At 39.9% G+C, this 23,054-nt stretch overlaps 2 protein-coding genes across 3 annotated transcripts in view; one reads left to right on the top strand and one right to left on the bottom strand.

The window, feature by feature from the left end:
• LOC6561036 overlaps window positions 1-23,054 on the bottom strand; it is a 52,053-nt gene that overhangs the window by 18,189 nt on the left and 10,810 nt on the right. The window contains exons 2-4 of one of the 2 annotated variants that reach the window (XM_032735057.1): window positions 17,406-19,425; window positions 7,147-7,454; window positions 696-870 (exon numbers count right to left, since the gene is read on the bottom strand). In XM_032735057.1, coding sequence (XP_032590948.1) covers window positions 696-870; window positions 7,147-7,454; window positions 17,406-19,012 — 2,090 coding nt within the window. In that variant the 5' untranslated portion in view covers window positions 19,013-19,425. Of the gene's footprint in view, window positions 1-695; window positions 871-7,146; window positions 7,455-17,405; window positions 19,437-23,054 lie in introns of those variants that run through there. The other variant, XM_001986169.3, reaches the window with a different exon arrangement.
• Window positions 1,853-3,717, top strand: LOC6561091 (odorant receptor 59b). Its single transcript, XM_001986167.2, has 3 exons — window positions 1,853-2,625; window positions 2,681-3,038; window positions 3,094-3,717. Exons 1-3 carry the CDS (start codon window positions 1,853-1,855, stop codon window positions 3,160-3,162), a joined length of 1,200 nt encoding a protein of 399 aa, XP_001986203.1. The 3' UTR covers window positions 3,163-3,717.

Here is a 23,054-nt window from a genome sequence, read left to right as displayed (position 1 = left end):
TAACTTTTGCCTCAAACATTCAATTCAGAAAGTTTTCTAAAGGGAACTATGACCAAAAAAAAATAAAATAAACCAAAAAAGTAAAGCGGAAACGAAGGAAAAATTAAAAAATCTTGTTAAAAAGCAAGCGGACGGAAGGGAAGGCACATCATAAAGTTTCATAAGAATGTTATGTCAATGCTAACGCATTCCATTTGTCGGTGCGTGATTGAAATTCGCTAAGAGCTCGATCCCACGCCGGATGCTGCTGGTGGTCGAGATGGTGTTGGTGGTGCACGTGCTGCATAAGAAGTAAATAAGTTTAGTGGCATTCCTTGTTATTGCTTCGATTGCTACTGGGACGACTGCTGCTCTTCTGTTTCTTGTGGCTAAAAATAAGGCCAAAAAGTTGCCACAACCAGCAATTGTTGCTTACATTTCATATTTTGTCATTCGTAGCTGCAATTGTGAATCTGACACCACCCACAATAAAAAAGACAGAAAAAATAACAGTCAGCAACAAATAGAAAAGCTGCGCACTGGCATTATTCAGGCCATTGCAGTTTCTTTTTGTATGAAAACTATTTATAAAATGGACTACACCCCTCACACAGAGGGACACCCGGCCCATACCTAAGTTTATGGCATATCCCTTGTGATTTCCCTAGCGAATTGTGCGCTTTGCAATTGTTTGTGACTTTCTGCTTGCTACTTACTTGAAGTGATAGCTGCCATTCTCATAGCCAAAGAATGGAACTGTGTACGTTAGCATCCAAATATTACCACCGCCACAGTCGTAATATGGCTTTGACCATCTACCATCCTCGTACTTCACGGCCAGCGTGTCGTCCTCGATGCGCTCCTCGGTGCGGTTCGAGTACAGATGAAAGGCTGCAAAGCATGAAGACAATCATGAAATAGTGTACCATTGTTTCAACTGAGCTGTTTGAATCGAAATCAAAGTAAACAGAGGTTAAGAGTGCTACAAAGATTACACTTTGCCGCAGTGAACAAGCTAATGACTTTGTAAGTGGTGCTCAATCTTGCTTGGGTGACTGACTCGAGTGTATGTAGAAATGAATACAATTTGTGAGGACCTCTTATACAACACAGCTTAAACTAAATACAATCATTGTTTTGCTACAAATTCATTCATGTTGTGGTCAGATTATTGAATACTTTTAGAGTGACACTGACCATGTCGCAAAGTGCTCATGAAAAAACAATAAAAATGTTTATGATACATTTTATTTTAAGACACTGCAGGGAAAGAAAATTTTATCTATAAATTTATATAAACATATCTAAATTTATAACTTTCTTAAATAATACCTCACCAGGATTAATGCCTGCAAGCAATCAAACTATTTAGGCATAATCTCTTTTTCAACATTTTAACTACTTTACAGTTTTTTACGATTGTAAAGTGCTTCAGGCGAAATTCTTTGATGATTGTAAAAAATATTATAGACTAGATGTTTAGATTACATAATATTCACTCTAGTAAATTCCCTACAGTGTGAGTTGACCCTTCTCTAGTTTGTATTCTAGAAACGTGTCAGCCACGCCAAAAGAAAGTTTTCTTTTCAATCATTCACTTTTGTTGAAAAGTTCAGTTCAGTTGAGCTCCAATAATAATAATTCATTTGGTTGTGTGAAACTGTGACTGATGTTGATTTTATTAAAAACCAACTGATTAGATTATTCCTTTTGTTAGCAAAACTTGCCGCTAAGAAATAACAATATTTTAAATATTTTAAAAGTGTTAGTCTATTAATTGTTAATCGCGAGAAGTGAACAGATGCCCAGCTCTAACGGCTATAAAAGCCAACTGCTCGGCCTTAGCAGGAAACAAACGCGTTAACTAACTACAATGCAATCGACATTCCGGCTAATAAAACCAGCACCGCTAACGGAACGTGTGAAATCCCGGGATTCGAGCATCTATCTGTTTAGAGGCATGTGGGTGATTGGCTGGTTGGCCCCGAAGGAGGGAATCTGGCGATATGTGTATCTCATCTGGTCATTTACGACCTTTTCTTTTGGCGTGTTCTATTTACCAGCGGCCTTCTTAATTAGCTATGTGAGGGAATTTAGCAATTTTTCGCCGAGCGAATTTTTCACATCACTACAGGTGGCCATCAATGCTTACGGTTCGTCGGTAAAGTGCATAATCACCTACAGTTTCATGTGGCGCTTGAGGAAGACGCAGAACTTACTGGACAGATTGGATGAGCGGTTATTGAAAGACGATGATCGTCAAAAGATTCACAATGCTGTTGCGCGTTGCAATTATGCGTTTTTAATCTTCACCTTTATATACTGTGGCTTTGCGGGATCGACATTTTTCTCGATGGTACTGAATGGTAGTCCGCCTTGGTCGATCTATAATCCATTTGTGGACTGGCGGGATAGCACTGCCAACTTGTGGATTCAGTCGATCTTTGAATATATAGTTATGTCCTTTGCTGTGCTGCAATGTCAGCTTTCGGATACATATCCCCTCGTTTTCACGCTCATTATTCGCGCACATTTCGAAGTGCTAAAAGATCATGTACGCAATTTACGCATGGATCCCGACAAAACGGAGCAGGAAAACTACGATGAGCTAACCAATTGCATCATGGACTACAAGATAATATTAAGGTGAGACTCAATAATACTTTAAGGCTTAACGTTATGTTAAATTTATATTTGACAGATGTTGCAACATGATACGTCCAATGATATATCGCACAATATTTGTGCAGTTTCTGCTGATTGGTTCCGTACTGGGCTTGACCCTATTTAATATATTCTTCTATGCGAACTTTTGGCAAGCCGTCGGTAGCGCTTTCTTTGTGATCACAATTCTGTTGCAGACATTTCCCTTTTGCTACATCTGCAATATGCTCAGTGACGACAGCGAGGACTTGGCCAACATGATTTTCCACTCCAACTGGGTCGATAGCGAGCCGCGCTACAAAACCACTCTGATTAACTTCATGCAGCATGTGCAACAGCCGATCGTGTTTATCGCTGGAGGCATATTTGTCGTCTCAATGAACAGCAATATAAGCGTAAGTGGAGCGATATACATTTATTAAAATTAAAATTTTAAATTTGTATTTGCAGGTTGCAAAGTTTGCATTCAGTATTATAACCATTGCGAAACAAATGAATCTCGCTGAACAGTTTCAGTAGAATGCAAAATAAGCAGATCAACTTCGTCCCACGGTTATTTTGCAGCACTCTAAGGCTTATCCTGTTTTATATTAACGTGAATTTTCATCTTTATTTATTGCATCTTGAAACGAGTCTGGCGCGTGCCAAGTGCTCGTCTGCAATTGCCTCTTAATACTGACTCGCAGTAAAAAGATGTTCCTCAGTTAATAGACACACACACACACACACACACACAGTTACGCACTTAGGAACCGCTGTGAGGGGCGACATTGTTTGTGGCTGGCATTTGCATAGAATTTGTATATGTTATAGTTTATCTCATAAGATTTACCCGATTTAGTGGAATGGAAATGAAAAGCCGCAAGCGGATGAAAAAACGGAAAACGACTCAGCAACGGGGGACACAGTGCAGAGTTGGTACATTTTGCAAATTGCGTTAACAGACGGAAATTACAAAAACAAAAACAACACGATGATATACCAATATCAACATATAATCAGAGCGCTCAAAAAGAGCTGAACGGAAAGACGCCCGACCGAGACTAGCGAACACTCGCAGGAAATACGCATATACATATTACTGTTTACATATTGTATGTGATTTTTATTTAAATTTTATGTTAAACACGTGACGGGCAGACAGAACAAATATCATACAAATATGTCTATGTACTCGTCTCACACACATATATAATATATATTTATATATATATATGTAAGTATAAAGTGTATCGCATCAAGTGAGCCAGCCAGAATGACGACAGCAGCAGCAATAACAATGCCCAAGTCGGTAGTTGAGCAAACTACAAATATGTTATATTTTGTGGTTAACTCACCCACCCACATCCACACACACACACCCACATCCACACACACACACACACACATCCACGTACTTATCCACTTAAGTAAATGCCATGTGCATAACTACACTCGTATAGTGGCTAAAATTGCTCTTATTGCTGACTTAAGTGCAGCTTATCAAGGTTTACATAGCTTGTATTTCCTGTACCCAACAAATTGGCAAAAGGCGCAACAACATTTTGTGTTACATTTCCTGGTGAGGGTATCTAATGTATGACAAAGAATATCTCAATGTATCTCTCAGTCAGGTAGTATCGACTCAAAACATCGTTCTTGTCAATAAATAAACAAATCGGCATAATTACTTTCAAAGTTTTAATTAATTTCATATAGTCTTTGATTGTGTAGCACATAATACAAAATTAATTTCAATTTAAATTGAGTGCATATAATTGCTATAAAAATGTATATATAGCTTTTTGCTAGTTATCAATTTTGATTATGCCACTGTTAATCTTGAATATAAAGTGTATTGAATTGAAAATGGTATATTTTTTAGCAATTATTGATTTTTAATGTGTCTTTCATTTTTTATGATAAGGACATTAAGTAAACACTGGAAATAATTACACAATTTATCGATAATTTAATATCCTAAATGAAATCACTTCTTTTAATGCGTTTATTTTTGAACACAATTTGTCGTTGGATTGTTATTACAAAAACACAAACATATATACATATATATATATATTATATATATATTTATATATAAGCAATTGCGCATCAATCGTGTACACCGCAAAAATATAATCAAATTAATTGCGGTTGAATTGGCCATCAATTTTCTTGTGGCAACAAAATATTGATGTATTTTTTCAATTGCCTCGAAGAAATCCCTGAAAATTTAATAAGCTTTTACTCTTGCATTTGCCCGCCAAAGGCGAAGAAAATTCTGCACGAAGACAAAGTTTCTGTCGACAAACTGGAATACGGCCACAAACACGCTTGGGACTAAGGACTAAGGACTACAGACTGAGGGCTAAGGCGAAAAACGAGAATAGCGCTGCTGAAGGCTGACACAAGTTCAAATATGCAAATGCATATAAATTGAAAGTCAGCAACGCTATGCAGATATCCCAAACAACGATGCCGACCTTAAGGCGCAATTTAGTTCACTCTGGTGTCGAGCTGCTACAAAATGCCCCCCTGCCACACGTAAGTTAGAGAACGAGAGCGACAGAGTGCGAAATTTATATGTGCCTGACCGTAAATCATAGTGCATACGGTGTGGCATCTTTCAGAAAAGTTTTATGGTAGCCACGATGAAGTTGGCGAGGTTGCTGGTTGCCAAAGTTACCCGACTCGATGTCAAATGGTGGTCAGCACACACACACACACAGTGGCACATAAATGTGCTCGTGGCTCATATAATCAACATTCATAAAATTATATAATATATGCACACTATTTGCTCGGAAATATAAACAATAGCAAATATCGACACAATGATTTTCCAATAAATTAAAATGCTACTCATCCGTAAATCGCGATTGAATTAGCACATGCATTATTCATTGATTCATCTTTAAATAAACAAGTTTATGGTGCAAACCAAATTAAATTGTGTATTTAGTTTGGAATATATACAGCAAATGGTGCACGAAGTGCAATCATGTCCAATACCCACACACACACACACACACACACACACACACACATTCGTATACGTAATAGAAAAAATGCAGAATGGATTTCGTTCATTATTTGGGCTACAAATGGTAACTAGCTGGAATATTTTTTTGGTTTTTTTTCTTCCATTTTTCAATTTCAGCAGGGGGCAAACAAACCAGCGAGCGAAAGAACGAACAAATGAATTTCTATCTGTGGCGCTTTTGTTTGGGTGTTGGAGAAGACTGCAATCTGCTGATGGCCTGGCTCCTAACAACGGCATTAGTATGCATGGATACGAAAGTGGGGTCCGAAACCTTGGCTTGGAGGAAAATTGTTTGTTTTCGATTTCGTTTGTCATTTCTGTGGTATGTTATTGCACCATTGGGCGCAGATCACATGCAATTTGTCAGCTCGTAAATACTGACTGCCAACCACAAAAAAAATCAAAAATAAAAATAAATAAAAAATACTCTTAATAGCCCGGAGTCGCGTGCCCAAAAATTCGCTTACATATGTCTGTATGTACGATACGTAGAATATGTATATTGTATGTAATTGTTTGCCTGCGGGCAGCTCGGCAAATAATTTACATACCCAACATGAACAAGGCAAACACGACACGTGGCGTATACGTAACCTTTAATTTGCAAATTATTCATATCGAAGCGGCTTGGCCTCCCATCCACATACATATGTATGTGTGGGATTTCTGAACTGTATAACGAATGGGAAAGGATTGAGTTTCTGTTGTCGAAGAGACAACAACCGCATAATTTAATGCAATTTGGGAAAATGGCTGTGAGTCAGTTGCATTTAATGCACTGATTGGTTGTTGTTAAACCAAATAAGGCCCGAAGCATGAGTGTTTTCAGATTACCATAATGTTACATTAAATTGAATTTAAAAGCTGTCATCCGCGACACATGCATAAATTAAGGATTTCTTTATTTGATTTTCATAGTTGAATTAATTGTGCAGTCCAGTCCAGTGCGCATTCACAGAATCACAGCTAATTAGAAAAGGTGTTGCCGACTATAGGTAAATTCATTTACATTTTAAGTGGCCTGCTAATATGTATGCATACATAAATATATAATATTTATGTATATTTGTGTGCGGAGTCTTTCGAGTTCTGTGCGGGCATTTTCGTTCTTATTTATTTGCTTAATTGTTGGGCTGTGATAGAAATTTGCCCAAGCTGGCAATGATAAAGCGGCAGTAAAATATATGCGACTCTAAATGGCTTGTGACGGCATCGCAATTAGGCAACAGCCGTAGCAGAAGCTCGCTTTTATGGCCAAGGGACCGAGTCATCTAAATGCCCCGAGATGTCGTCGGGGACAGTGACTAATGAAGTCACAGATTAAAGCACGCAGCAAATATAAATATTCAATGCCATTGTATACACATATACAAAGCACTTTGACGACGCTATCGGCGCATAAATAAGCTGGAACCAACTGTCCCCTCACCATCCCCCCAACCCCCTTAAGGGTGCATAAATCAGGATAGGTAGCTACTTACACTTCAGGTACTGCTCGTTGCGTGCTATCACCTTCTCGGCATTCTTGCGAGCCAGAAAGAACCATTCGGATGTATTGCCCAAGTAATGATATTCCATGGCCAGATCTTTGGCAAATATTGCGCCCAAATTTGGTGGTGGCAACCGATAAGCAAACGGGCAGAACAAGCCGGGCTGAGCTGGATGCTCATTCCAGTCGAAACAATTGCCGGCCGCGAATATATCATCGTCGAACTCCACCATGGCCAACACCGAAGCGTGTAGCAAGTTGACATCCTCCTGCGCTGAATGCGACGTCATCTTGAAGATTCTACGGGGAGAAACAGAGATGGGCAAAAAACAGTTGAATTTACGAGCATGTTGCAATTCAAACGGAAATTGCATTAAAAGTTCATGGAAAGTAATATATACTGGTATGTATATATACTTATATATATATATATATATGTATCGCAAGCATGCCAAAAGTGGTGCAGTAGTTCAGTGGTTCAGCGCTACAGTGAGTGGGTGGGTGGGTGGTTCATGTTGGCTACAAAATACATTATTGTTTACCGGGCAACCGGGCCGTTGTTTCTCTCATTTTGTCAGGCTGTCAATTTTATTATTATAACGCTACACTCAGCAAAAAGAACGCTACACATACAAATAATGTTAGCTACTCACAAAATAAAATAAAAAACTTATTTCTGAAAAGAAAAAAAGAAAATAATTTCTTTTTATATACTAATAAAATAATAATAAAACAATACTCTCCGGTTTGTGGAGCCGATTTTCGTTTTAATGCCAATTATTTTGCTGAGTGTATGGCACAGGCCAGAGCCGGGTTCCCGGCACGAACACAAGAGCCATAGGCGCAGCGCATTATGCTGCTTCAAGCTGTGCTCAAGTGCTCCAAGCGTTCCTTGCCGCCAACTGTGCCTATTGTGTGGTCTCATCTCCCTCTCTCCCTCACTCTCTCTCTCTCTCTCTCTCTCTGACTGTTGCAAGCTAGGTGTATGCGTCTGTGTAGGTGTGTGTGTGTGTGTGTTTGTAAAAGTAAATGAGAATTACGTTCAAGATTTTGTTTTGAGTGTCATCCGGTTAAGCCGCCCGCCGTCAAGCGACCGACACACCACTGTCTGAATTCTCAGTATAGTCCGTGCCTTGTGGTCCTTATTTAATTAAAATGTCGCTTTAACATAACATTTGCTTTGAGCGACACCTGAAACCACTTCTGAGAATATTGTTTGTTGTATTGTATTGTTTTTTCTCCACATTTTCGTCTTTTCAACTTATATATACAAAACATAAAAAGGTTACAAATATAAGTTAAGCTGCCTTACGTAAATATGTCAAAAAAATTAGTCCCTGCTTATAATTTATAGTGATTTTTCTGACATATACAGTAAATCAAAAATAAGCTTTATATATACGACTAATATATTCTTGCTTCTGTATTCAGAAAGGATATGCTGCTGTCATAAAATGAAAACTTAATTCTATTTTCTTGTTGAATATTCAACAGAAGAACAGCTTAAGTTTGCCAAGCAAAGTAATTTCGGTAACTTGTAATAGAAATTAAATATGTTAATTAGAATAACGTGAAATACGTTTTCATTCCAGAGCAAATATTCAGAAGAAAATGCAGCCAGACGTTCATTCTATATTTACACAAATTACACAACTGCGAAACTATTCAGTGACCGGTGATACACAGACATATTCTTCGAAGTCGATTTGGTTTTCCTTAATTTCGTATCGTGTAATTCTTGTGTGAATCTGACACAATCGCTAACGGGGGGCGTAGCTCATTAATTAGCTGATCTGAGGTCAAGGTTCATTTGTAAATGTCAGCGACATTTTGTCATTCATCCAACCCACAAACAAAAAACTTGGACCTGCTAATGATGATGATGCCAAATTCTTGCTGCTGACATTGCAACAATTTTTACATTGCCACTTGATATGACTGAGCTGTCCACTTTTACACACATAATTTACGGACAGACTTTCAAAAGCAGTTAGTGTAATAAGTAGGTAGAGTGGATGTGGTCTTCGAAACCGCTGGAACCGACACATGAGAATGCTCAGCACTTGATGGCACAGTGGGTCCAAATGTTTAATTAGCAGTCCACAAATAACTGAACAGCATCATCTCTATCTCTATCTCTCTACCTCACTCTCTGCCTTTCTTTTCCCCGCTGTGTCACTCTGTTTATCTCTCGGTAGACCACTTGAACTCTTCGTTTGCATATTCCTTAGAGAATTTCTCAAAATGTGTGCAATTCGCAAGTGCAGCAGCGCACCACATCCGCTCCCACCTTGCCGGCCAGCCAACTGGAAATTGTGTTAAAGACACTTCTCTACACTTAAGTGCTGCAAGGGTGAAAACAAGCACTAAGCTTCTGCAGGTGTGTCAACCAACCAAACAGGTAGTTAGACCGACAAAGTGCTAAAGCTGTTGCCTGTTCCTGTTGATGCGCTCTTGAGTAAGAACTATATCTGTAAGTACAGACAACGTACCCTGTCTCGCCCTTCCTCACTCTTTCTCTCTCTCTCTCTCTCTCTCTCCTTCTTTATATTTACTGAGCAAAAATATAAGCACAAACTGAACAAGATTTCGCATTGTATTCTAGAAATAATTTGGAGCAGCTTGAATTTAAAATGTGCAGCTTTGCTTGTGTATAATTACACAAAACTGGCGCAACTGCTGATGCTACTTGGAAATCCTCCCACATTTAATTAAAAATCATTGACCAGCAGCAGCAAGAACGGCAGCAGTGGCAAAATCAGTAGCGATTCCGTTAATAAGTCTGTTTATCAGCTATCTGCTTTGTCTGTAATGCTCTCCCATTCCACCCACTTGTGTATTCGTCTTACGAATCTCCATGACAGTCAAAATGGCGCCTAATCCGCCATGAGCCGTGGGCCATGTTGCTTATTTGTTTTGCATATGGTGTCCGTCTACGTACTCCTCGCCTTCAAGAATTGAAATACATATTACAAACTTGTGAAAGCTGGGATAAGTAGAGAGTAGCTGCAACAACAACAACAACAACAACTCACAACAAGCAGAAAACAACGGCGAGCGAACAAGTGAGCAAGTGAGCAGCAGCAGGCATTTAAGCCGCTTTTTATTTGACTTGCGAAGGATGACAAGCAGATGACACACACACACACGAGCCCAGACACACAAACACACATACAGATACAGATACAGATACACATGAAACTTGAATTGGAACTTTGCATTACGAATATAATTTTCAAATGCCAATTTATTTTAAATCTGATGACAATGCCGCATGAGCCGCCGTTAATATTGATTTCGTTTTAGGATCAGCAGAAAAGAGAACAGTGAATATATTTAATCGAGACTGCATGTCACAAATAACATTAAACTAATTCTATTACATCAACTTATTCCTTAGAACCAATTAATTATGAGCGTAAAGAAAAGCTAAAAGCAACATTGGAAAATTAAATCCTTATTGCGGCACCTTCTAAAAGGGTCGAAAGCCAACCCGACAATCGACGCGTGAATCAACAAAAACAAAAGCAAATAAGCCAGAAATGCCATCGACGAATAAATACCCTTACTGCAGAAGGTCTCCAATCAAATAACTATATTGAATAAGTAACTTAAAACGTTTTTTGTCAAACTATCACCAATCGTTAACGCTATTTAAATGTCGAATCAGGTCGGGATATTTTCAAATGTTTTAGGGGAAAAATGTATCTTTGAATAGATAGTTTGATACACACCTTAAAGGAAAACTCAGTTGCCGTTTGAAAGGGTATTGAAAAACACGAAAAACAGGCTGCTGGCCATTTTCAGCATGCAAATACAGACACAGACTAGCAAACCCACAACCTACAACTTATACAACGACACTCTGTCGCCACCGATGTGTCCTTCGGCATTGCTCAAGTGCCTCGCTGGGACCAACTCCATCGCGTAGGTGTGTGTGTGTGTGTGAACTAGTCGAAACACTTCACGTCGACATCTTAATTGAAAGCGAAATGTTCCAGTTTAATTATTCAAAGCACACCGTTGCGCTTGTTGGCGTGCAACATCTGTTGGGTCGCCTGCAAGGGTCAGAACAATAGAGATGGGGGATGGGCGGGGGCAAACGGATGGCAGCTGCCTATCGGCAATCGCTGACCTTTTCAACTGGAAACGCCTTTGTCTTTATTTTCAGCTTTTGTTAGCCAGCTTGCTGGCAAATGTTTATTTAGGTCCATAATGTCCAATGACTTATCAATTTTAATTAACCCGTGACTAACTTAAATTAAATACAAAATGCCAGACATGCGCCATCAAAGTGTGTGCGATGGAAATGTGATTAGATGCAAACTACTTTTCAAAGTCAAGCTTTCAATAAAAAAAAAAACAAAAAAAACCCAAACAAAATTAATTCAAAGAGCTTTTAACTGATGCACGATATGTAGTAGCTTAATTCATTACATTAATATTCAAAAATCATGTTAATTATGAACGTCGAAATTGTCTCCTTCAGCCTCACACAAGTTCAAGACTCCTTTTAAATGGCTGCAGGGCATTAAATTAATACTCTAATTGAAAGCATGATAACCTTAAGCAAGGTGTAAAATATCAAATTAAAATAAAATTGGTTCATATTTGGTTGAGTAGCTTTAATGAAATTTGCAAAGTAAAGTTGCAAAAGAATATATTTAGATAGATAATAAATATAATTTCCTAACTTTAGGATACCTTTTTTTACCAGCCATAAAACCCTGAAAAAGGATACGCCAATCTCTCACAGCAGCAATACATGTTCAATTAACCGAAGGAGGTGGAGCTTATTTAATTAGAAATTCTTGCTCCTGGGTGAATTGGTCGATGTTGCTGCTGCTACTGTTGCTGTGTGGGTTTGTGGCTGCTGGAGCTAAGTAAATGACTAAATGAATCAGTGGAGTAGGCAGTTGCTGTTGACAAGTTTATGCAAGCCACAAGCACACACCAACACACACCAACACACACCCATTGACGCTGTGTAGGGAAGGCAACGCCCATTTGCAATACTTTTATATTGCTTTTGTGTTTGACTTTTTGAAAAATGTTTTTTTGATTTAGTCCGTTAATTGCTTTCAAGTTGGTAACTTCTTGGCTCGCGCCTGATGATTATTATTATTGCTGCGGCAACAACGAAAGCAACAAAAAAAAACTTGGCAAGCATTTTGGCAAAAAGTTTCTTTTTGATTTTGTTTGCCATACAGCCGTGAAGCAACACGCAGCCCAATCCCCAATTCCCACTCCAGCCCAACCCCCAGCATGGCCATAATGAGCCCACTGTGTCAGTGTGGGAGGGGGGGTTGACGGGTGTGGATGCTGCTTCACGCCGAAACTTTGGGGCCACAATGCGGCGCATGTCTAAGATATTTTTTTCGGCCCGGTCTTGTGCGCCGGTTTGCCTGCGGATTAACTGCAAAAATAAAGGAGCAGCGTTTTTATTGTGCAAAAATGGACTTGCCACCACGGTGGCTTAAATGATACACATACGACAAGTGGGCCAGCGGTTGAGATGACTGAAGGGGTTTGGGGCTGTTTTTGTTGGTCGACAAGTATGCTAAGCTGTTAAGTTATGACAACATATGTTGCAACGACTGTGAATATACAGTAGAGCAACGGGCGGAGCAAATATGAGAGTTAGTCCGTGTAGCATGCTGCCTACAACGAACGTTAATGTTGATATTCACGTTGATGTGGACTGGCGATGTATGCAACAATAGAAAGTAAACACATTTACACATTATCATTTGCATTTGCATTAGGGAAATCAAAACCAGACTTGGTCTGCGTAAGCCAAGCCAACCGGAAAAAGCTGACTGGCACAGCTGACTGGTTAAAGCCGCGGATTCTAAGGCTCTTTTCAGTGGTGGGCTTTGTTGGCATCAAAATCACAGATGTGCCTCGCCGCACGTTGCGGATATGCTATCAGTTGCAATATTGCATTGTTGTACTGTTGCACACTGTTGTGTGTCGCAACATTGCAAGCGAACGAGCGGGCGAGACTTAAATATGGCCAAGAATCTCAAATATCCCTAGGGAAAATTTGCATATTATCCGAACAAAAGGAGCTCACATTTTCAAAGTAGAATTTTGAGTTTTTACATAGAAGACATATTCTACAGAACAAAAGTATTACGGAAATTCACCAATTGTTGATTTAGGGCAAGTTTTTCAAGTGAAAAAAATTGTATTAGTTCTATTATTTCTCCAAGTGTGCCACAGCGAAATATAATAAAAGGGAGCAAATGCATTGAGTTTTGAAACAGCGGGCGAGGATGCTCTGAGATGTGTCGGGGAAAGGGATGTGTTTGGGGGCTAAAGGGCACTGTTGGAGCGTTATTAGCACCACCCGCTGCGCGAAGCAAATCAAGCGGCACAAAAAGCCAAAGCAAAAAGTCGGTTGTTGGCCATGTATTTTTTTGTTCAGTTTCTGTGGAAATGTATCTGCATCTGTAGCTGTAGCTGGTTCTGTATTTGAGCCTTTGTCTCCGTCTCTGCCGCTACTTCTGCCTTTGTGTGCCTGCCGCTGTTTCTTCCTCTGTACGCACTTTGATATTTATTTGTTTGCGCTGGCAAACTTTGAAGGATGTTGACAATGGCAGCAACATGCATGCAATGGGGTGTGCAGATGGAGGGGAGAGGACAGGGAGACAGCTCGCTGATGCCGGCATCCGTTTTTGACCTTGTTGTTCTCGACGTTGACATCGACAACGCCATCTCGCGGCGCGTTTTATTGCCGCGGGCGGGCAATTGCCCGCTACGCTTGTTGTTGCATGCGCATCGCTTATGCAGATTTCGATTTGTGTGGAAAACAAATACGCGACTGCAAACACAAATTGAAATGCGGATCGCGGATGCAGCATGAGTTGAGCAAAAAGTTGCTGAAGTTGAAATTGAAAAGGAAAGGGGCAACATCAGGCGATTTATTTGTGTGCATCTCGTTTATCGGAAAAGTTTTAGTGAAAAAACCAAACAAATGTGGCGATAGATACACAACTATCAAACGAGGCAACTTTAGCTGAGCAGCAGCAGCATTGGTCTGCCCAGATAACAACACACACACACAATATATATAGCAACAAAATAATAAGAAACGGGAAACTCAATTTCAGTTAAGTCATACTCAAGCAAAAGTATGTGTAGGTCGTGGCTGAGGCATAGTCTTGGCCCCACTCTAGCCGACGACAACACATTTAAGTACTTAAAAGTTTGCCAACTCTTTTTACTCTTTTGCAACGCTTTGTTTTTGGCTTCAAGGTGTGTATGTGTATGTGTGTGTGTGTGTGTGTGTGTGAATGTGCTTCACTGCTCTCTTTTCAGCCAAGTTGGCTGACTGGCAACACTTTTGCGGCGCGCAAGGAAACTAAATGGAAAAGTGGCCAAGGCAAGAAAACAATTGTAGCTCGTAATTTGAACTTGAATTGATATTGTTTTTCCTGTCACCTTCTTCTCCACAGTTTCTTTGGCTTGGATTTGCTTTTGTGTTTTTGTTATTGTGCTTTTGTTAACTGTTCTTCTTTATTTTTGTTTGCGTAACAAATAAACGGAAATGCTTAAACACAAACAACAACGATACCAATGTATCACAAAACAATAACTTCAATTAGTTTGTCGGTACGCGTGCTCAGCTAAAAAGCCCCTATATACGAGTATATATATATATATATATATACATCCGTCTACAGTCTGTTGTCTGTTGTCTACACCGGATGTTGTACAGGCGTCATCTTCCATCCCAGGCACATTTACGAGGTGCGATTTCCCTAGTTGGCAAAAGATCCCTTTCGAAAGCGCGTGGGCGACAGGATGTCGTTGATTATGTTTGCACATTAAACAAATTTCGTTCGCGTTGGCGACCTAACATGAACTGATTAAAATAACTAAATGAATTTCTGTGAAATTATTATGGGCAAGGGATTTGAACTCGCTGGGCTCAACTAAAATTAAAGAGTTTATCTGCGTCTCATTGCCAAGGCAAAATAAATCTCGGTCTTGCTTACTGACTCTGGCAGTGGCTTATAAATATTCGATAATGGTAGCAACAGCCACAATAACAACTCTCGGCGGACAACAATGAAGCATCGCACAGCCCGATATAATAATGAAAACAAACATCCAACATATGAAACTAAATGCAATAATGTTGATCCTGTTCACAGTCAGAATACAATTTAATTTATTGTCATTTGATGTTAGCAGCAGCTCTTTGGCATTTTATTGCTTTTAGGACCAATAGATTGTTGTTGTTATTGTTGTTTGTTGTTATTGTTGTTTGTTGTTGTGGCTGTTGCTGTTGGTGCTCGTCTTGTTAAGGTTTTTGGCCCTCTTGTTCGCAATACACTTAATTTGTCATGTTGTTTGTAAAGTTAATTGTTTATTTGTGTTTTATTGACAGGCGACAAATGAACATTAGAGTGGCCAGCTGCTGTTCTTTTAATTTGCCACAAATTGTTGAAACCCATTGGAGAATCTCAAGCAGTATATTTATGTACAAATGAGCTGCAAATCATTTAAAATGCTTCTCCTCCCCATTTCACTTAGTTGTTGTTTTATTTGAAAGCTTTCATCGTTTAAATAATTAAAATCTGGCTAGTTGCTTATATAACTAGTTACATCGTTCACAAATTTAGATGCCTAAAATGATATTTACTTTGATTTAACAATTTAATTGAGCTAAAAGATTTCCGCTAGTGTATTTAATGTTCTACTTCAGCTTCCTTCCTTATATTCTTTTATTGAATTTCCTTTACGATGGGCGAACAAATGACTGTGATTTAAGTGTTCTCTAATCAATGCTTTTGGACGCATATTTCTTCCACCAGCCTCTTAACGCTACAGAAAAAGTTCTTATCAGGGCTAGGAAACTAATGGGGAAGCCATGGCAAAAAAAAAAAGAAAAAAAAGTGAATGCATGACTTGCGTTTTTCCAATATTTTTTGTTATTTCTGGTTGCTGTTTTTCTTTCATGGAAAAAACAAAATGTCCAAATGCTGTATGCGAAGCTAGCCAAATCAGGAGTGAAAAAAATATGTATATATGTATATTGAAACGCTTTTTCACCAAGCCATACACAAAGATATATATTCAATGTCTAATGTCCCGCAAGGAAAGCCAGTCACATGCAGGTGTTCACAGCAACATTCATCCCTCCTGTGCTGGACACCGAGTAAACAGACGGCCGGACTTGAACCCACATACGGGCTGCCGAAACTTTCGAATTTATTGTGCCCGACAGGCCAAAAGAGAGCAGGACAAATGTCGCTTTGACTTAACTGCTGCTCTAGGTGAGTGAGTTTGTGGGGGGAGTCTAAGTTGAAGACTTCTACCTTTATTCAGATATTGAGTGAAATGGTATGTCCTCGAGATTTTGTTGCCAGTGTTGCCAGCATACCGAAATCGATGGTGAAATCGGACAAAAAGAAACAACAACTAGGCGTACACACAGCGACAGCTGCGATTTCCAAGAACAACATCGAATTTCCATTGTTGCGGTTGTCAAAGTAAATTAAAGGCCCTGGCCCATGACATCCATCGACGGTTTGTGGCCCAACTTTTTTGCCTAGCCTTTTTTTTCCTTTGTTTTTTTTTTTTTGTTGTTCTGCTCCTCGTCAGCTAAGTAATTGAGGTTTTATCTAAGCAACTGACGACGAATTAAGCAGTTGTTAATGTCTGCATATGATACATATTATGGCTTGTCAAATATACATGGGTGATAAGTAATTGCGATGCTATAATTGTATTGCCATGTGAATAATATGCGATCTTTAATAATTTAATACAAATTTGTGGTTACATTTCTGAACTGAAGTGTATATATACAATTGCTATTTTATAATAATAAATAAAAACATATTAAATTAGAGTAGATAAATTTCTAGATTTGGAGCTGTGTCAAAGATGGTTTTGGATTGCCTGACTGCTATTGAATTTGGCTCTAATTCTAGTAAATCAGCCAAAAGTTTTCACATCTCATGGAAATCGTATCAATATTTGTAATTAATGTGCGTGTAAGCGAATCGTGTCATAAAAATGTTGTCATTAGTTCTACTCTGTATTTATGGAACTGCTGGCAAGGACAGTCATATTGTGGAGGTGTTCTGGCCATTTGCGTTGCCAATTCCATTTGGCTACACATATTACATGCCGTCTCTTGCCACTGGCCAACTTTCGATTGGAAAAGTTTGCCGTGTGCATAATATGGTTGTGTGATTGGCAACATGTGTATGTCTGTGTGTGATTTTCACTCACCTGGTCAGCATGTTGGCGCGATTGACGGCCACCTCGGCCTCAACACGAAATCGATCCTGTGCATAACGGTCGACCACACCCTCGCCGAGATTTAGCGATGTGCCGGCCACACAATTCGATCCCATCAAATGCTGCTGTTCAATATATTGTAGAAACTTGGACACCAAGTCAATTTTATTGTCGCGCGCATTTATCACATCGGCGGTTATCTGATTGGAATCGACGCCATCACCTTCGCCGGCCCCCTCCACATCGCCAATGACCAACTGTTTGCTGCTGTCATCGATTAGAACCTCTGGCGGATAGCCATCATCCATTGTTACCTCGGATGTATCCAGCACAGGGTCACTTTCCGACATTGACTCCGAATCTGATTCGGACTCAAAGTTAAAGTTAATTTGATTGACCTCCAGGCGTTCGTTCTCCTCCTGCTGGCTTGTGATGGCCTGCGAGTGAGCATCAGCTTCAGCGTATTCTGTACTGTTGCCGCTGCTGTTGCTGTTACTGCTACTGCTGTGTGTAGCATCCGCTTCCGTTGCATCCTCATTGTCATCCCTATCCACATCCACATCCACATCAGTATCAGTATCAGAATCAGCATGAGCGCTTGCTTCGTTCTCAGTTTTTGGTACGGTTTTATCCGCAGTCATGAGCTGGTAATCGGCATCAGCAGAATCTGCTGCTAAATTTACATTGTGCGCACCTGTCAATGAGGCGCTACCACTGTGGTTAACTGGCAGCAGTCGAGTTCTGCCAGCGACTCGCGTCTGTTGCCAGCTGCTGCTTCTCATTTGCCCGTTTGCGGTTGGCTGACGAGGCGCAAATGTTGCCATTTGTGTGGTTGACAACAGCTCATCGTCATCCGCATCAACATCCACCACTGCCTCTGCCTCTGCCTCTGCCTCTGCTTGATCCTCTTCGCTATTCTCATAATTAGCATCAGCACGCACAAATTGCCGGCCGGCTGTCATCTGGCTACCCGAATTCCTGACAACTGCACCAGATGTGTGCTCAACGACAACATTCTGATAAGTCGACTCTAATGAGTTCTCCAAATCAATCTCGTCTGCCAGTTGCATAACCTCGCTGAGGGCCGCCTCATCGACATCTGTGGGCCGGCCCTGCAGATGCTCGGCCTCAGCTAGGCTCCTATGGTTCTTCACCTCCCTCACCACGCCCAGACTCTTGTCGACGCTTTTCCGAATGCTCTCGTTGATTTTCTTCTTATGCAATTTACGTATCTTATGCGTGACAGCTGCTGTTGCCCCTGTTGTCGGCTGCTGTGTGGGCGTTTGTAATTGAAGTGGGCGTAGCAGGGAACCATCGCTGACCAACGTTAATCGTGTGCTGCCATTGTTGTTGTTATTGTTGTTATTGTTGTTGTACAACATATGCGCCCGCGAGCGACTGTGGCGTATGTTGAAGCTATCGCCGGCGTTTGATGCGAGCGCTGAAATGTTTTCCGTTTTCGCTTTGATGCGCGCCCGTGCCGGCTGTGGTGTTGAAGGAGACACGGATGCCAACGAGGCCTCCAGCTGAGCACATGATTCGCACACCAGCAGCAGCAGCAGCAGCAACAGAAGTCTATGGATGCAGGCCCGTCGCATTTTTTAGCGGCTGCTTTGAGGCCCGTTTTACTGCTGTTGGACTTTAAATTTATTCGTCTTTTCTTTTTAGAATGGCATTAAACTGTTAAAGTAGCAATATTTTCAGCCAAATTTCGTTTCTCCGCTTTTCTTTGCGGTCGTTTCAATTAACCTTTGTCTATATAAATTGGTTACCTTTGACAGCGCATGTTTGACATAATTGTTGTTGTTGTTGTTGCTGTTGTTGTTCTTCTTCTTCTTGTGCCTTAAACTTCAAAGGCCAAAGAGTAAACTTGGCTGCCCCCATAGCCAGGCTGTGGGCAGCATTGGGCTTGGGGCGTCGGCGTTCTGCTTGTGAAGCTCATTTCCTTAACCACCAATATTAGATGCAAGTTGACGACTGCTTAAGAATTTGATGATGCTAAAACGAAGAGCTAAAGAGAGAGAGAGAGAGAGAGAGAGAGAGAGAGAGAGAGAGAGAGAGAAAATGAAGAAAATCAAATGATTAGCCTTCGAATCAAATTGAATGCTCGCTTTTCGTGCAAGCATCGTGGATGGGTTGAAATTGTGCCCTGAGGCGCTCTATTTTGGGTTTACAAGACGTAAGCAAAATATTTGCTTTGATTTATGCGAATTTTTGCTGTGTTACTTTTACTTTTACTCTTACTTTTGTTTTTATTTACTTGTATATACTGAAAGGAGACTAGCTCAAGGACGACTTGTATATTATATAAATATATATACAACTTTATGTGTATTTTATTCGGTCTCTTTTTGTCCGTGCAAATAAATGGCAATTGTAAAGAAATCGCATTTTTATGCGCTGAGCAGCGACGACGGCATTAACTCAGCCAAAAGAACAACGAGGATACAGGCAGGCAGTCAGGCAGCCAGGCAGGTTGGCAGCAAACAACAAAGGCGAAAACCATTTTAGCCACTCCCATTAAAGCGGCAATTAAAAATTTCCGCACGCCATCATCAGCAAAGGCAGCAGCAACAGCAACAGCAACATCAACAGCAACAGCAAAAGAAGCAATAACAAAAGTAGCAGCAACGCTTAAGATAAACAGCAGATTGTTTGTTCTCTCGCTTGTTAGAATTTGCAGTGAAAGATTGCGCATACGCCGCGTGCGCTGCATTACTGTGGAACTTACAAATTATACACAATTTTCTAAGAAGTTAAAATTATGATTTTCAGCTGAGGGATTTGGCATAGCACAGGCGAATCTGCAAAGCCATGGTTACAAATACGAATTGTTTACGGCCGATGTGTTGACGTCTCCGGAGCTGCCCACTTCGAGCTCCTTGAAGCGGCAGCCAAGTGAACATAAATAAACAAACTGCTCCGGGTAGCGAAACACAACCCACATAAATATTATGACGCAAACAAATTATATGCCATTTAAATGTAATACTAATAAGAAAATCCACTTCGTGGCTGCTTCTGCTATTCCTTACAGTGGACTGCCAGATTTTCACGCTTTACTGGGATGAACACAGCATAAAAGCTCTATGAGCCAGTGTGAGAGAATGTGTGTGTGTGTGTGACTGTGTGTGACTGTGTGTGATGGCAGTTTCTAATTTCGGGTTTTATGATCCATAAAAATTGCGCCAAGGCGACACAAACAACAGCACCAGGAACATATACACATAAAAATGTGCACACATACTTCCTTGTGTGTCTGAGTATATATATATATATATATGTGTGTGTGTGTGTGTGTGTGTGAAATAAATAGAGAAACCAGTTCCTAGCATTAAGAGAAATTGATATCCAATTTTTGGGCTGCTAACTTTGAGCGATATTTGGCGTTCAATCTTGAATATTAATTTTTGTATGTAAAAGTGTTTTTTTTATATTTTATTTACTTGGCAATGATTATGTTAGCCCTTATTTATTTTGCATTTATTTACTTATTTAAATTTATTTTGAATTATATCGAATTGCAATTGAATGGTTTTTATTTTTGTTGGTTTTTTTTTCTTTTTGCATAAACTCAATCAACTTTCATGCAATATGTATTGTATTTCGAGGCTTTTCATCGTATAAACACTCACTTTGAGCTCATATGAATTGTAATGCAAAAATCTAATAAATATTTGATATGTTCCCGAATTCAAGCTGAAGTCGACCACGACAAACCACACCAAAAGCGGTAATTTGATATTTTTCTGTTTGGGTTTGTGTAGCGCAATCTAATCATGGAAACAAGTGAAAATATTCTGATATATATTCATGACACTTCAAACTGGTGGAAATAAGGTCTATGATTTAAAAAAAAAAACAATCACACACCCAGACAGAGATTGGATTCCAAAACTCAATATTAATAATAAATAAAATTGAATTTGCAAACGATTCTTTCAATGAGAGACAAAAAATCGACATAAGGACACGTCTATTAGATTCAGCAAGGTACTTTCTCTAAGGATGTAGTTATTTAAATTTTTCTTTAAATATGTATGGTTGAGTTGTACAATAAATATCTGCTAGCACGGTAAAAGAGTCTGCTAACCTGTTTAAATATATCCCCGCTTCATGCCCTCATCCTTATATTTATGCAATTCAGTCGCTCGTGTCATGTTTTGGGAAGCTACGTTTCCGGAATGGTTCCCTGACAGCGGTAATGCATTAGGGGTAACGACAAAATTGCGACAAGGGCAACACGTGGGTATTGCGACTAAAACAAGAACAGACTTTTAGACAAACCCAGACCGCTCCAAGGAGCCAAAAGATGTGCTCTTAACCCTTATCCACACAGCAGGTATCCCATTTCAAAACCAAGTCAAATGAGAGTTGCAAATGGGCAGGGAATTGCAGCCATACTTGCAATGGATAATGTCTAAGATATGTGTACTTAATCGATATATGGATATTAGAAGCTTGGCAAGAAGAGTTAACATATGAGAATACCCACTGCTCAACGAAAATGCCAACAGGGCCAAGCCAAACTTAAACTAATTGAATCATTCGAGTTTGTCATGCAACGTTGATTACGATTTGGCTTCCGAAAACTTTGACAAGCAACTGCCAACAACTGTTTGCGAGTATGAGTGTGGACGTGTGTGTGCGTGTGTGTGTGCGTGTGTATGTGCGTGTGTGTGTGCGTGTGTGTGCGTGTGAGTGTGGATGTGTGTATGTGCGTGTGGCAGATGGCGGCTCTGTTTCTCTGGCCAGATGCGAGTGCTTACTACTTATACACTTTTGTGTACTATATACAGGCCAAGTTTTCACTTTGGTCCTCTTGCTTGAAATTTATGCAAACACATTAACAAACTCTGGTGACAAAGTTGCTCTGTTAAACGAAATTCACGTAATTCTTTTTGTTGGTGTTTTATTTGCTGTCGTTGCCACGCAAAATGAAATGTCTCATGCCACGCGGGTAAATCGTTCCGGCTTTCTTTCGTCACACTCAACAAGACTCGACTCGTCTTGACTCTTGCATAGATGGGCCTCGTCGTCTCTGCTCCGCATCTCCATTAACGCATCCGGAACAGTAGCAGCATCAGCATCAGCATCAGCATCAATAGCACCTTTGTTAGGTAACTCACATAATGTGATGGCGATGGCGGCAAACAAAAAATGACATTTGACTTTTAAATTGGATAATTTTTTTCGCTTTCCTTGCTTGATGGCTGGCTGACAATCAGCAGGAAAAGATACAGCCAAAATAGAATCGAAACGTGAGCTAGACTGAGTGGGGGAGCGAGAAGATGGATATATGCAAATAGTGGCAGGCATTCATGAAGAACATCACAAAAAATGCTGTAAAAATCGAATATTAATATTTCGTCACATACCATTACAAACAATGGTATTAATTAATTTTCCAACAGCAAACTCTCAACAAAAACTAATGGTTATATGCACACTGCCATCTATGTCAATGGTTATTTTGTGGTCGGATGTGCGGAAGCCAAAAACCTAACATATTTTCCTATGATACCTGCAGAAGCCACAACAACAATCTGCCCCTGACTTTCCACATAAAAACATACATATATATTTATGTATACTGCATGTGCTTTAAGAAATGCTTTCAATTTGCATATAAATGTTGCA

The sequence above is a fragment of the Drosophila grimshawi genome, unplaced genomic scaffold (assembly GCF_018153295.1).
Source record: "Drosophila grimshawi isolate 15287-2541.00 unplaced genomic scaffold, ASM1815329v1 contig_1367, whole genome shotgun sequence".
Classification (NCBI taxonomy): domain Eukaryota; kingdom Metazoa; phylum Arthropoda; class Insecta; order Diptera; family Drosophilidae; genus Drosophila; species Drosophila grimshawi.
The sequence above is the reverse complement of the archived record's forward strand: the minus strand, read 5'-3'. Positions and strand labels throughout refer to the sequence as shown.